At 58.8% G+C, this 13582-nt stretch overlaps 3 protein-coding genes across 3 annotated transcripts; all 3 read left to right on the forward strand.

Annotated features, from left to right (window-relative positions):
- Positions 1-474: 474 nt before the first annotated feature.
- Positions 475-2008, forward strand: VDBG_00710 (endochitinase; the record flags this gene model as incomplete). The annotated part of the gene is made up of 2 exons (XM_003008982.1): positions 475-742; positions 801-2008. 2 exons carry the CDS (start codon positions 475-477, stop codon positions 2006-2008), a joined length of 1476 nt encoding a protein of 491 aa, XP_003009028.1.
- A 1043-nt stretch (positions 2009-3051) lies between these two features.
- On the forward strand, positions 3052-7062 carry VDBG_00711 (oxysterol-binding protein; the record flags this gene model as incomplete). Its single annotated transcript, XM_003008983.1, has 3 exons — positions 3052-3170; positions 3263-5828; positions 5890-7062. 3 exons carry the CDS (start codon positions 3151-3153, stop codon positions 7060-7062), a joined length of 3759 nt encoding a protein of 1252 aa, XP_003009029.1.
- An 806-nt stretch (positions 7063-7868) lies between these two features.
- VDBG_00712 (acyl-CoA thioesterase) lies at positions 7869-9120 on the forward strand (the record flags this gene model as incomplete). The annotated part of the gene is made up of 4 exons (XM_003008984.1): positions 7869-7979; positions 8067-8276; positions 8357-8420; positions 8543-9120. 4 exons carry the CDS (start codon positions 7869-7871, stop codon positions 9118-9120), a joined length of 963 nt encoding a protein of 320 aa, XP_003009030.1.
- Between the last annotated feature and the right edge of the window lie 4462 nt (positions 9121-13582).

Raw genomic sequence — 13582 nt, forward strand, 5'->3', positions numbered from 1 at the left:
CTGCTGCTGCTCGTGTCTCCTCATCTCTTCATCGTCAAACCAGAGACGACATCACAGCCATTTTCGGCTTTGCAGACACTTTGTTTGCGTCCTTTCAGATGAACCCACAAACACCTCTCCACGCTCGCTACCTACAGGCTTCGGCCACCTTACAGTCCTTCTACATTTTCACATTCATATCCAAGTATATCACCAACATGATGTTCAAAGTCCCTCCTGGCCGTGGCTCTCGGTGCCGGTCCCGCCTTCGCTAACACGTATGGCGGGCTCAACCTCTACTGGGGCCAGCTGGGCCTGCCCACGGATCGCCTGGCCAGCTACTGTGACTCGCCCGGCGTCACCTCCGTCACTCTGTCCTTTGTGAACAAGTCCCCGAGGTACGGCAATGACTATCCCGGAACCAACTTTGCCGGCCACTGTGGTGGCGAGCAGTTCTATGTGAATCCGGTCAACGGCGAAGAGACCTCTCTCATCATGAACTGTGATGCTATCAAGACAGACATCAGGTACTGTCAGAGCATTGGCAAGAAGGTTCTTCTGTCCATTGGCGGACACTGCGCCGGTGGCGAGCCTTGCAGTTATGATGTCTTGGACGAGGAAGAGGGAGAAGCCTTCGCCGAACAGCTCCACTCCATCTTCGGCCCGTACGATCCTACCTACTCTGGCCCTCGTCCCTTTGACATCAGCGAGACGGAGCATGTGGCCGTCGATGGCTTCGATTTTGACATTGAGTTCAAGTACCGTAAGCTCGCATACATGTACGCTTCCCGCTTCACAGGCTGACCACGACATGTTATCAGCCAACCAAGCGCCCTACATCAGGATGGTTGAGGTCCTTCGCGCCCTCAACCCTGCTTACTACATCACAGCTGCCCCCCAGTGCCCTACTTCCGATGAGTACTTCCAACTGAAGGAGCTTGTCTACGCCGCCCAGTTCGATGCCTTGTTCATCCAGTTCTACAACAATCCTGGGTGCCAGGCTTCTGACAATATCAACTATGATGATTGGCTGAGGGTCCTGTCGGAGACCGACCAGAGCAAGGACGCACACATCTTTATCGGCCTGCTGGCGAGCCCTGCGGCAGGTGGCAGTGGCTATGTCGACAACGAGCAGGTGAAGGAAATTGTCTGCGCGCTTAAGGACAAGAGTCAGTTTGGAGGCCTATCCTTTTGGGACGCGACGAGGGGCGCTCAGAACGTCATTGATGGCAAGAACTTCAATGAACACGCTGCCGACGCGCTCGAGTTTGGATGCGACTCTGCGCCTCCCACCGGACCTACCACTACCAGTAGTCGTTTGCCATCCAACTCAACGATTACGGCGTCAATCACCGTGTCCTCCTCGTCCGTTGGACCCACCAGCACTACGTCCTCCGACTCTGTCGAGCTTACCACAAGCACCGTATACGCCACGAGCACCCGCACCATCACGTCCTGCAACCCTGATGTGCCCTGCACCAAGGGGGATGTCGTTACGGAGACCATTCCCTTGTACACGACCGTTTGTCCTGTCATGGAGACTGGCGATGGGACCCCGACACCCGCCATCACGTCAGCTCCTGTCACGTCAGCACCCGTCTGGACGACGAGTACTGCCTACACGACTAAGACATATACCGTCACCTCCTGCGCTCCTGATGTGGCATACTGCCCTTCTGGCCAGGTCACGACTGAAGTCACATGGTACACCACCGTCTGCCCTGCCACGGGTGACGTTCCACAGGGACCGAAGACGGATGCTCCTCAGCCACCCAAGCCTAGCGGCGGACCTCACGTTCCCCATAAGGGCAACGAGGAGGACTCGCCCCCGAAGGAAAGCGGCGAACCAATTCCTCCGGTGAAGAAGCCGTACACGACCATTGTGATTCCGCCTGCAGGTCTTGGGCACAACGCTACGGGCTCGCATGCGCTACCGAAGCCGAGCCACATCGTAGAGGCTGGTGCCGGAAAGACCGGGATGATCAGCGCAGCGGCTCTCGCCGTCGTTGTCGCTGGGCTTTTGCTGTAGGCCACCATGGATAATTGGCGGCTTGTTCTCTTCGATGTCGTATTGATTCTGCATCTACATAGTAATGATGTGGTAGGTTGATCTATTGGTGTTGGTGAGTAGTCTCAAAGTTCAGGATCCATGTAGCCGCAATCTTGGTCCGATCTAGAACATGTGTCCAGCCTCATCATACGATGTTTTCTGTGCTACCGTATATTGCAAGGGCCGTACAGCGCTTCAAGGCCGGGACGCGTCAACGTTGGCGGCGCAGCAAGGTGATCGTAACTGTACGAGATGAGACACAACCACGGATCGAAGCACGGATTGCCCTGAGGCAGATGGCACACGAAAGAGGAGCCGTCCGTTGGAGCAGGTGAACAAGGGGCTGTTAGTCATCTTCTGATCTAGCTTCAGGGCACCGAGGCGTCATTGGCTGGAGCTCCAACCAGGCGTGAGCTCCATCCACCCCACATGCAAGAACGTCATTGCCTGGCTCCTGCACTCGAAAGCAAGGTGGAAGAGGGGAAACGGGACGACTGGTTGGTGCTTTCCTCAACTGGCCACTTTGTGCCTGGCCATATGTATCTCAATCCACGACTCCATCGCCATCCTTGCTCCTGACACTGCCTACCACCTACCTACCACCTACCCTCACGGCCATCGACCTCTTCATCATCGTGGCTCAGACCCTCCTCTACTACGCGACGGGCCATTCGTGCATACCGGCCGTTTCCAGTGCCCGAATTCCGTTCCTCCACAACTCGTACCTATATTAGGGTATCAGACTACGGTGGCCCCTCGTTGCCAGAGCCTCAGGTCTCGGTCGAGTCAAGGCCCCGCCTGACAACAAACTGTATCAGCCACCGAGGACAACATCCGCATCAGGGTCCTCAACGGCGGCCAGCTGCGCCTGTTTCTACGCAAGTACTGGTGGAGTAGGGCGTCTGCCGAGAATGTAAATGCTGTGAAGCACAGTCCATCTCCTGAGACCCTCTCTGCCTTACCTCATCCAGTTCTCTACACATTTCCCCGACGCCTTTCGGCCCGCGGCCGTCATTTCCTGCGTTGCATAAGCTAGGTGCCCTATTCTGGTTGTTATTGTTGCTATCGTCGCTCTTCTTTGCCTTGGCTGCCTCGACAAGGATTCGAACAGCAGCGTCATCATGTCAGACACAGGCGAAAGGTACGTCCCTCGCTCCCCTGAACGAAATTTGAATACTCTCCCCTCCCCCCCATGCGACGACCATACCAGTCCTAATGCCACTGCGGCTACAGCATCACCGCCCATAAGCGGTCCAAATCGGCCGCTGCCCTCGCCCTTCTCCGTCGCAACCACTCTCGTCACGAAGAGGACGCCTCGAACTCTTCCGGCCCCGACGATGCTGGCAACTCTGGCTTCTCGGGCCTGTCTCCGTCCTTCTCGTCGAGCGCCTCTCTATCCCACCAGACCTCCACCCGAACACAGGGCGCCAAGCTTACCGCCTCCTCCGCCGCCCTGGCACGAACACCCTCCAACCAGAGCCCCGCAGGCCTGGCTTCCAAGACTGGCAGCGTATCGCTCGAGAACAAGGGCGTGTCTCTCGAGCAGTCCGTTCGAAAATTCCGCATCGTCGAGTCTCTGCGGAGTGGCGACACGGCATCCATCTCCAGAGCCATTCGCGAAACTGCCGAAGGCGGTCCGCGGACCAGCATTTCCTCCATCGGATCGCTGAACGGCACCGGTTTGGATGACACCACCATATTACACCTGGCCATCCAGTGCGCAGAATACCCTGTCGTCGAGTTTGTTCTTCACAACAGCACCGGCTCCATAGATGTCAACTCACGCGACAAGGAGGGCAACACGCCGCTTCACATCGCGGCAGCCCAAGGACGGACTCAGGTTGTCAAGCTGCTTCTCGAACAAAAAGACATCAACGATGCCATTCCCAATACGCAGGGCCGGCTGCCCATCGACTCGGCGAGGAACCCGGAAATCTTCCAACAGCTCCAGCTGTCGCGGTCACTATTTGTCGAAGACAAGGTGCGTCAGGTCCAGGGTCTCATTGCCCAGGGCGATTACAAGGCGCTCGAGGTCATTCTTGAAGAGCCGCGCCTCAAGCAGGTTCTTGACATTAACAGCACCGAATTCTGCACCGAAACCGTGACCGTTCAAAACGGAGGAACCCTCTTACACGAGGCAGCTCGCAAAAAGAACTCGCAGCTCATCCAAGTCTTGCTTCTTCACGGTGCTGATCCATTCCGACGAGATCGTAAGGGCAAGCTCCCCCAAGATGTCACAAAGGACGACACGACTCGTTCCATGCTCAAGCGCTCGCCTGCTGCCGTGGCCGCCCAGAGGGGCATTCAAGAGAAGGCTGTTCTTGGTCATGCTGCATCCCAGGGCGCTTCCTCGAGCACTCCGGGTGACCCTCTCGCCGGAAGAGAAGCCCGCGAGATGTCTGGCTACCTGAAGAAGTGGACCAACTACCGAAAGGGATACCAGCTGAGGTTCTTCGTCCTAGAGGACGGTGTCATGAGTTACTACAAACACCAGGATGATGCTGGCTCGGCCTGCCGCGGCGCCATCAACATGCGCATTGCCAAGCTTCACATGAGCGCCGACGAGAAGACCAAATTTGAGATTATCGGCAAATCATCTCCCAAATACACCCTCAAGGCCAACCACGAAGTCGAGGCCAAGAGATGGTTCTGGGCGCTGAACAACTCCATTCAGTGGACCAAGGACCAAGCCAAGGAGGAGGAGAAGCAGAAGGCTCGTGGTGCCGAGATGCTTCGTCAAGCTAAGGCCGACCAGGCTGGCAAATCTCCAGAGCTGTCCATGAACGACCCCGCCAGCGAAAGCGCCAGCATGGCCGATACGCGGAGAACCAGCACGCAAATCCACCGAACGCAGTCTGGACCTCGTCACTCTATGCACAGGGCCGCCAGTACCGTGGGCAGCGTCGATGACGACTACGCCGATGCGATGACTGAAGGCGATGCGTCTCGGATGGGCGGCAACCACACCCACACTAACGCGGGAGGAAATGACGACGACGATGACTACTTTGAGGAGGCGAGCAATCGCGATGGCCCGGCTGTGACGAGGGATGCGTTCAACATCACTGCGCAGTCTGCCAAGCTGCAGCTCGACACGATCGCAGCTGTCAATGCGGCGCTCATCGCCGAGACTTCCAAGAATCCGGCCGCTACGCTGTCTGACGGCAAGGTGTCGCAGGCTCTCGCTACATATGATGCTGCAGTTCGCAGCTTGACTGGTCTCATGGGCGATCTGCTGCGCATCTCGAAGGACCGCGATGCGTACTGGCAGTACCGGCTGGATCGCGAGATTGACATGCGGCGCATGTGGGAGGAAAGCATGGCGCAGGTGGCCAAAGAGCAGGAGGTTCTCGAGGAGCGTGTTGACCAGGCCGAGACGAAGAGGAAACTGGCCAAGCGTGCTCTGCGGGAGGCAGTCAGCAAAGCACCCGTGACAGACAGCAACAGGGCTGATGGCACCGAGGTCATTGATGAGGCGATCGGCACCGATGGCGCGGCGAAGAGCGCGCCTGGTGCCGGCATTGTGAGGCAGCAGACTGCGCTCGACCAGATCAGTGATCTCTCTGACTCAGAGTCGGACGCTTCGGATGAGTTCTTCGATGCCGTGGACGCGGGCGAGGTTGAAGTCAGCGAGCTCCCGGCCGAGCGCTCGGGCCCAGAGGTTGACGGTACAGCGGAGCCCAAGGAGGTTGTTGTTTCCGGGACCTTGGACATCAGCAGCTCGTTCAAGGGCTATGAAAACGGTGTCCGCACAAGGCTCAAGATGGATGCGGATGACAGGCCCAAGATTTCGCTTTGGGTAAGAAGTTCTTCCCCCTTGACGACATATTAGTCAGTCAGCTAACAAGATTCACTAACAGGGTATCCTCAAATCAATGATCGGCAAAGACATGACCAAGATGACCTTGCCCGTCTCCTTTAACGAGCCGACGTCGCTCCTGTACCGCGCTGGTGAGGACATGGAGTATACAGACCTGCTGGAACAGGCGGCGGACCGCAGCGACTCGCTGGAGCGAATGCTCTACGTGGCAGCGTTCGCTGCCAGCGAGTATGCCTCTACGATTGGTCGCGTGGCGAAGCCATTCAACCCGCTGCTGGGCGAGACGTTTGAGTATGTGCGTCCAGACAAGAATTACCGCTTCTTTGTCGAGCAGGTCAGCCACCACCCGCCGATCGGTGCCGTGTGGGCCGAGGCGCCCAAGTGGACGTACTGGGGCGAGGCGTCAGTCAAGTCCAAGTTTTACGGCAAGTCGTTTGACGTGGCGCAGCTCGGCACGTGGTATCTCAAGCTGCGGCCCAACTCGGGGGGCAAGGAGGACCTGTACACGTGGAACAAGGTGACGTCGTCGGTCATTGGCATCATCACGGGCAACCCGGTGCTGGACCACTACGGACCGATGGAGGTGACGAACCACAGCACTGGTGAGAAGTGCATGGTGGAGTTTGAACCGCGCGGGTGGAAGGCGTCGAGCGCGTTCAAGATCAAGGGCAAGGTGGTGGATGCGGATGGGCGGGTGCGGTACAGCCTGGGCGGGCGGTGGAACTCGAAGTTTTACGCGCGACTGACGCCGGGCTACGAGGCGACGGTGGAGGACCCGGGCGACAACAAGACGCACGACCCGAACAAGGCGTTCCTCATCTGGCAGGCGCACGAGCGGCCGCAGGGCATTCCGTTCAACCTGACGCCGTTTGTGTTGACGTTCAACCATCTCGACGACAATCTGCGGGCGTGGATCGCGCCAACGGACTCGCGTCTGCGACCGGACCAGCGGGCGATGGAGGACGGCGAGTACGACCTCGCGGCGACGGAGAAGAACCGGCTCGAGGAGGCGCAGCGGGCGCGTCGTCGGGCGCGCGAGACGCAGGGCAAGGAGTTCACGCCGGCGTGGTTCACGCAGGAGCTCTCGGAGGTGACGGGGGAGAAGTACTGGAAGTTCAACGGCAAGTACTGGGAGCAGCGTGAGAAGGCGGGCACGGGTGACACATCGGCGTGGCATGGACTCGAGCCCATCTACCAAGACGTGGAGCAGTAGAGCGTCCCTGTCTAGGGGTTCATGGCGAGTGAGAAGGAGCTGATCTGGGTGTGCGGAGGGCAGGGGAGAGAGGTTGGAGTAGCACACGCAGTTAGTTGTACTTGGGGTAGCCAGAGCAAGGTCAATAGAGAGATGATTGTTTTGCCTCGTCGGCGGGGTTTTGTCTTGAACCATTTCTTCTAGCCCGTCCATGGAAAGCCGCACCCCCCGCACAATCACATAAGTAGCACATGCGGAGAGGGTTTAAGGCGGGTATATGGGAAGATGAGAAGATGGATCGGGGGCCATGGAAGGTCCTGATGGACTGGAGCGACCCGGCGCTCGGGCTCGGGTCGTGCTACCGAGGGGAGACACGGCACGGGTGGAGACGTCGGCACTAGCCACTGCCAGTGCCAGTGCCACGGCCTGTCATGCGCCAGTGGCCCGAACCTCGGCAACAGCCCCCTGCCTGTGCCTGCGTCTGTGTCACCATCCATCTCAAACCACCACCGACCTCACTTCACTTGCCTTGCCTGTGAATGGGTCTGTCTCCAATCTATCTCTTCAACCGCCCCCTTTCTCCCGCCCCTCATCAAACCAACCGGTCTCCATCTCCATCAGAGTTTTTTTCTATTCTTGTTCTTCGTCTCATCGGCCATCATATTCCCATCAGACTTAGCCCAGCCAGGACACATAACCCCGGCTGGACGGGGCAACGCGATATCGAGCGAGGAATCCCTTGAGTGGATCTTCGGAGCCTCGAAAGAAGCTTCGGTCCAATACGACGCAAAGCACACGTCACGACAGCTAGGGGCCTCGTCGCCATCATGTCCAGCAGCAGCGGTCGCACGACGCTCGTCAAGCCGCCGCCCTACGATTCCGAGAAGAGCCACATTGAAAATGTCCTCGAGGTGACGGAACTCGGCGTTCTGGGGCCGGTGAGTTTTCCTCCTGCTGTTGCCCCCCCCCCTCTCTCTCTCTCCACATCGACCCTGCATGGACCCTCCCCCCTGACAAGCAGACAGGACATCTTCACCAACACGCGCCAGCCCTGGCACCCGCCCGGGGCGCGCGGCATCTTTGGCGGCGCCGTCATCGCCCAGTCCCTGTCGGCGGCCCAGCGCACCGTGCCGGACCCCGCGCCCGGCGAGGCCCCGTTCTTCATCCACTCGTGCCACTGCTACTTCTTGCTCGCCGGCAGCTCCGAGATTCCCATCCTGTTCCACGTCGAGCGCGTGCGCGACGGCCGCAGCTTCGCCACGCGCACCGTCCAGGCCCGCCAGCGCGGCCGCTGCATCTTCACCGTCACGGCCAGCTTTGTGCGCGAGGGTGCCGGCGGCGTGAAGCAGGCCCGCCACGCCGTACCGCTGCCCGCCGGCGTCTGCCCGCCCGCCGACGACGAGCCGGCCGACCAGGAGGCCTGGATCGCGCGGGGGCCCTTTGAGAGCCGGAGCATTGAGATTGTCGGCGGTGACGACGGCGAGGAGGCTGACCATGGCAGGAAGCGGGACAGCGGACAGGGGCAAGGTCCGCCGACGGAGCACAGGGATGCGGCTGCCGGCGTCTTGGAAACCGGGGCGCGGCGGGCACCATCAGCGCTTGCCGGGCGGGGACGCCGCCCACCTCAACGCCCTCGCCTACATGTCGGACAGCTACTTCATCGGCACCGTGTCGCGTGTGCACCGGCTCTGGCGCTTCCCCTTTGCGCCGTCCGAAGTCGCCGACCTCGACCCGGCACTGCGCGCCCACGTCGAGCGCTCGAACCGCGTTGACGGCCTCGGCGACGGGCCCGACGACTGGGCTGCCCGCCCGACCCTCGGCATGCTCGTCAGTCTCGACCACTCCATCTACTTTCACGACCCGCGCCGCGTGCGCGCCGACGAGTGGATGTTCTCCGAGATGGACACGCCCTGGGCCGGTGACGGCCGCGGTGTCGTCCTGCAGCGCATATTTGCCGCCGACGGCACCCTGCTTGCCACCTGCGTCCAGGAGGGGCTCGTGCGACTGACGCAAGAGGATGTTGACGGCGCGGCGCGGGATGGGGCCACGGCCAAGGACGCGGGCAAGGCAAAGCTGTGATGACGAGGAAAGGAGAGAGCGGGACTCTTGATCATGTTGTTTTGATAGTGACGCCTACTTTGCTGTAATCCCAGCGTGTTTTCCCTCCCCCTCTTTGCTTCGTTTCCTGATTTCTCCTCCACATCTCTGGCTGCCCTCTTCCGTAGCGAGTCAGGCATCGCATTGTGTAGTAGCGTTCCGGCGGCTGTTGCAATGAAGATGTCAATGTTCCCAACACCGACAAATGCATTCGGCGGGTTTTCAGCCACTGAATTCCAATGCTCAGCGCGCCTGACCATGACCTGGTCGAGCCGAGGCACAAGTTGCGAAGCGAGCACTGATGCTGCGTCATTTGAAGTTTTTTCCATTCCGGTGGGCTGTTTAGTCGTCCTCGAGACTACTAATCGCCCCAGAATTATGCCGAGTCGCCGTCTCCGTACCGAGCCATCGGCGGCTGGTCGCGCCCACAAAGCCTGCGGACCCTTTCGCATTCAAACTGCACAGCAATGCATTGCTGCTTCTCGCTCGCAAACAGCACTTTGCACACAGATTACTTGACGGCGTGTGCATCCTAGGTGGGGCCCGAGCCTTCATGCACCCACGTTGCTCCTCGTCGTGGATCCCAGCGTCCGGCAGGCGAGTCTGGCATGATCTGATGATACAGGAAAGCCTCCGGGCCGGGAGACGTTGTCGGGTGTTGATCGTCGCCAAGCTCTGTCGGAAAGAAGTAAAATGTTTCAAAGCTACTGACCGAAGAGGCGTCTTGAACGCCCGCCGGAGCCTTGGCTAAATTTGCACCGGTCGAGACCATTTAACCTTCCTGCCGCGTAACGATGCAGTCTTGTGGTGATGTCACCAATGTGGACGGCCAGCTGGCAGTATCCGTCACCAGACCCGAGCTGGCGGTTCCAGTTCAACAAGCCGAACGAGCTAAGAAGGCTGTCAATCACCGGGTAATGACAAGGATGCCATGGCGTCTATGTTTTTCTCAGCGGCGCCGTGGGGGCTCCGCTTGCCAGGAGGTCCGCCGCGGGCGGAACCTCTACGATCCCGCAGCATCGCCCGAGCGCGAGCGAGACCAGGGGCAGCAGGGACGCACTCTAGTACGAGGAGCGGATGGACGGGAGATCTGAAGTCCGCAAACTTTCTGTCGAGGCATGCGGCACGCCTTCTTGGTGTGCAGGTCCAGGCAGGTACCTGCACCGAAAGAGCGTTACGCTTGGACGTCATGCCTCGGATCAGAGGTGGAGACGGTGGAGTTTGGACATAAGAGCGTGGTTCGCCCGAACGATCCAAGATGCCTGGCACAGTTACTGTTGGCTTAAGGCAAAGGCCGAGAGTCCGTTTTCGGGCGACGCAGCCTTGTTTGTTGCCGTCAAAATTGAATGGGCGGCCGGCGGCTTTTCCACGGACTGCGGATCTCCGCACACAAGTTCTCCAAAGTTTGACAAGATATGACAAAATAATTTCAAATCGTCCATTTGCCGTTCCGAATCTCTCCATGAAAACAGATCATGGGGTGCATTTCCGTGATCTCGTGCACTTATGCCATGGGTTATGGCCTGCATGAGATCTCCCGGAACCCTTGATGCACAAAAAAAAAATTATTAACGTAAAGTCCGTGGTTGCGGGCGCTGCCGAGAGAAGTCCGCTGACTAAAATAGAGCAACAACGAGTGGAAAGTTCCGAAACGTGGAGACCGTGCTTGTTATTCCATACTGGATCGTAGGTAGTGGAGGTTGAAGGGCGTGTGCAGGCATGTTTGACCTTTGTTCGATGTTGGCCTGCCCAAGCCTGCCATCCATGTTAGGATCGGCCACGCCACCGTTCGCGATTTTGGGTTCTCGAAGATGGGCTGGCCTCGACAATGGCTCGCTGTGTCATTCTCGTTAGCGTGCTACTTGACGGTGGATAGGAGCGTGAATATCAGGCAATGGACCATCACCATGCACACGGCACTTGGAGCCGTGTAGTGGGGGGCAGCTCGAGCAGCTAGTGGTCGATCCTACCAAAAGCCTGGTAGGGCCAAGGCACCAAGACTAGTAACGAAAGCGATTCGCTCAACCGAGTCGGTATCGGTCTTTTTTGTTGCCGACATGCAATGTGCAATGGCCGTCGCCGGCTTTCTTGTATCGCGAATTCACCGACTGGACGGCGAGCATCAACTCAGCGTCGACGACATGGAGGAGGTCCGAGGCCAGCTCGCTGCGGCACAAGCTTCGAGCCGCTTCTTGGTACATGCATGCCCATGTCAATAATCGCTACAAGTGCCGGTGGCCCTCGCCAGAAACAAGCTCGTGACGGGGATATGTAGTAGCACTGGCCAAGTCAACTTGAGCACTGGGGTCCCATCGCGCCACGACGGGCGCAGGCAGTGTCTGGGCAGTGCCTCGAGATGAAATCATGCCTGATCTGATATCCCCTATTGCAACCGCGCGGCCAGGTAGGTTTGTTTGGTGGTGCTCGAGATGCCCCCCTGCCCCTCCCCCCCGCGGTCTAGCCTTGACAGAGTTTGCAACCCTGGCGGTGATCTTTTTGCACAAGCTGCAGCTGCAGGAGTAAACTTGGGGGGGTTCCGTATGCCGTCAAGTGCCAAGTAGTTCTTTCAAACAAAGAGAAGGCAAAGCGGGAATTGGAGAATATTGTCGTACTGTGGCCAAATGATCCAGGTAACAAGGGCATGATGGGGAAAGCAGGCACGCAGCACCGCCGGAGGGCGGCATAGGTGGACCTGGCACCCCCTTCCGAAACCGAGTTGTCAGTGGCTGAGCTTAATTGATGAATTGTATGATTGCCTGCTACCTACCTGCTCTGGTACCTAGGTAGGGAAGGAGGAAGGAAGGGAAAGAGGTACCCAGAAAGATACATGGTTCGGTCCTCGGACTCGGATTCACCTAGCGCCGCTCGTCTGCCAACCATGGCTCTATCGCGCGCGCGAAGCCAGCTCTGGATAGCTCCTGCCGGGCCATGACGAGGACGCAGGCTATCCTGGCGGGCAGCAGCGCCCGACCCGCGCGCGCGCGCCTGATCAGTCGAAGGTGCCCAAAACGGAACTGGGGCGGCCAAAGAAGAAGTCGTGTCAAACCTGTTCAGGTAAGACAGACATGACGACTGGCGCCTTGCATCTTGGGAGCAGGGGAACATTTCTTCTGCTTCATCCTCATGCCACTTCTGAATGCATTGCGCGTGGCCACAGTAAGGTAGCTACAGCGTGCGTTCATCCCTGTGCGTCGCTACGCATCTGTATCTACTTGACGGAGACCATCTACATGACTCGCCTTGGGCCGACTTGGCAACTGATCGATCTCTGATCACGACCCAGCAGCTTCAGAGGCCCTCCCAGCCCCCCTTCTCTTCAGTCAAGACTCAATCGCTGCTCAAAGCATTCAGCGTCCAGCGCCCGAGCAAAACACCATGGACCCACGGAGAATAGAGGCATCGCCCCGGTGCTGGTGTCATAGCAGCTTCACACGCTTGTCCCACACGCAGCATCTGGGTTACATCAGAGTCAAATAGACTTCCACCACTCGTCCCACTCCACCTCGTCGTCGCCCTTGGCCTCTTCCGGGCGCGATCGACCAAACAACTTCTGCCCTCTGCTTTCGTTGTTACTGACCATCACTCAACCGTCAGATGAGCAGCACCACCGTGCGTGCATGGGTTTGTAGCAACTACCTTCGGTGCACCTATCTGGACAACCTGGAAGGCCTTTTGGGGGCTTACGATAGTGCGAGGGTGAGTGTGCATTCACCATTTGTCGCTCTAGCACGCCGCGTCCGCTGTCATCAGCGCCCCCAGGTGCCCAAGGTACCATGTAGACCAGCATAACTGTGCCCGTCCTCCATTGTCAGCCTTACCGCCTTCGCACGAAGAAGCATTGCACCATAACCCTGCGTCGTGCCTTTGCTGGCATTTCCCATCATGGGCCATCCATGGACCGCCCATGGGCCAAGGAGGGAACATGGAAATTGGGGCGACGCAGCATCAGTCTTGACAAGGGCGTCGAGGCTGTCGGCGCCGACTGATGATTCATCTTGCATAGGCTCGGCCTCCGTCTTGCACCGCTGCCGCGGCCGCCCTGTATCATATTTGTTGTCTTGAAATTGACAGGGGGGGCAGGTGGCAGCGGCACAACTGCTGTCAGTCTAGGCGGCTGGCTTGTTGTTTCGCTGTTGCTTTCCCAGTGGAACAGGACACCAAGCTTCGGGCTCCAGGCGTCTGCGCTTCGTGGTCGTCATACTCCGTCACACGCCGCACGGGGTTCGCGATCAAATCGGCCGCCGTCTTCAGTGCCGCGTTTCCGCCTCGCGCAAGGAGCAAGTCGGGCACGTACAGGCCAGGTGGCCGATCCCACACAGCCTACGCTTCTGCACATGGGCCTTGCCCATGGTGCGTGCCCCTTGTGCGATGCATCTCGATTACGAGCTACCCTTGATTGCTGAGTTCAAGCTCGGCGACTTGGGGGCAGTACAGGCGCTGCATC

The sequence above is a fragment of the Verticillium alfalfae genome, genomic scaffold (genome assembly GCF_000150825.1).
Source record: "Verticillium alfalfae VaMs.102 supercont1.1 genomic scaffold, whole genome shotgun sequence".
NCBI classification, from domain to species: domain Eukaryota; kingdom Fungi; phylum Ascomycota; class Sordariomycetes; order Glomerellales; family Plectosphaerellaceae; genus Verticillium; species Verticillium alfalfae.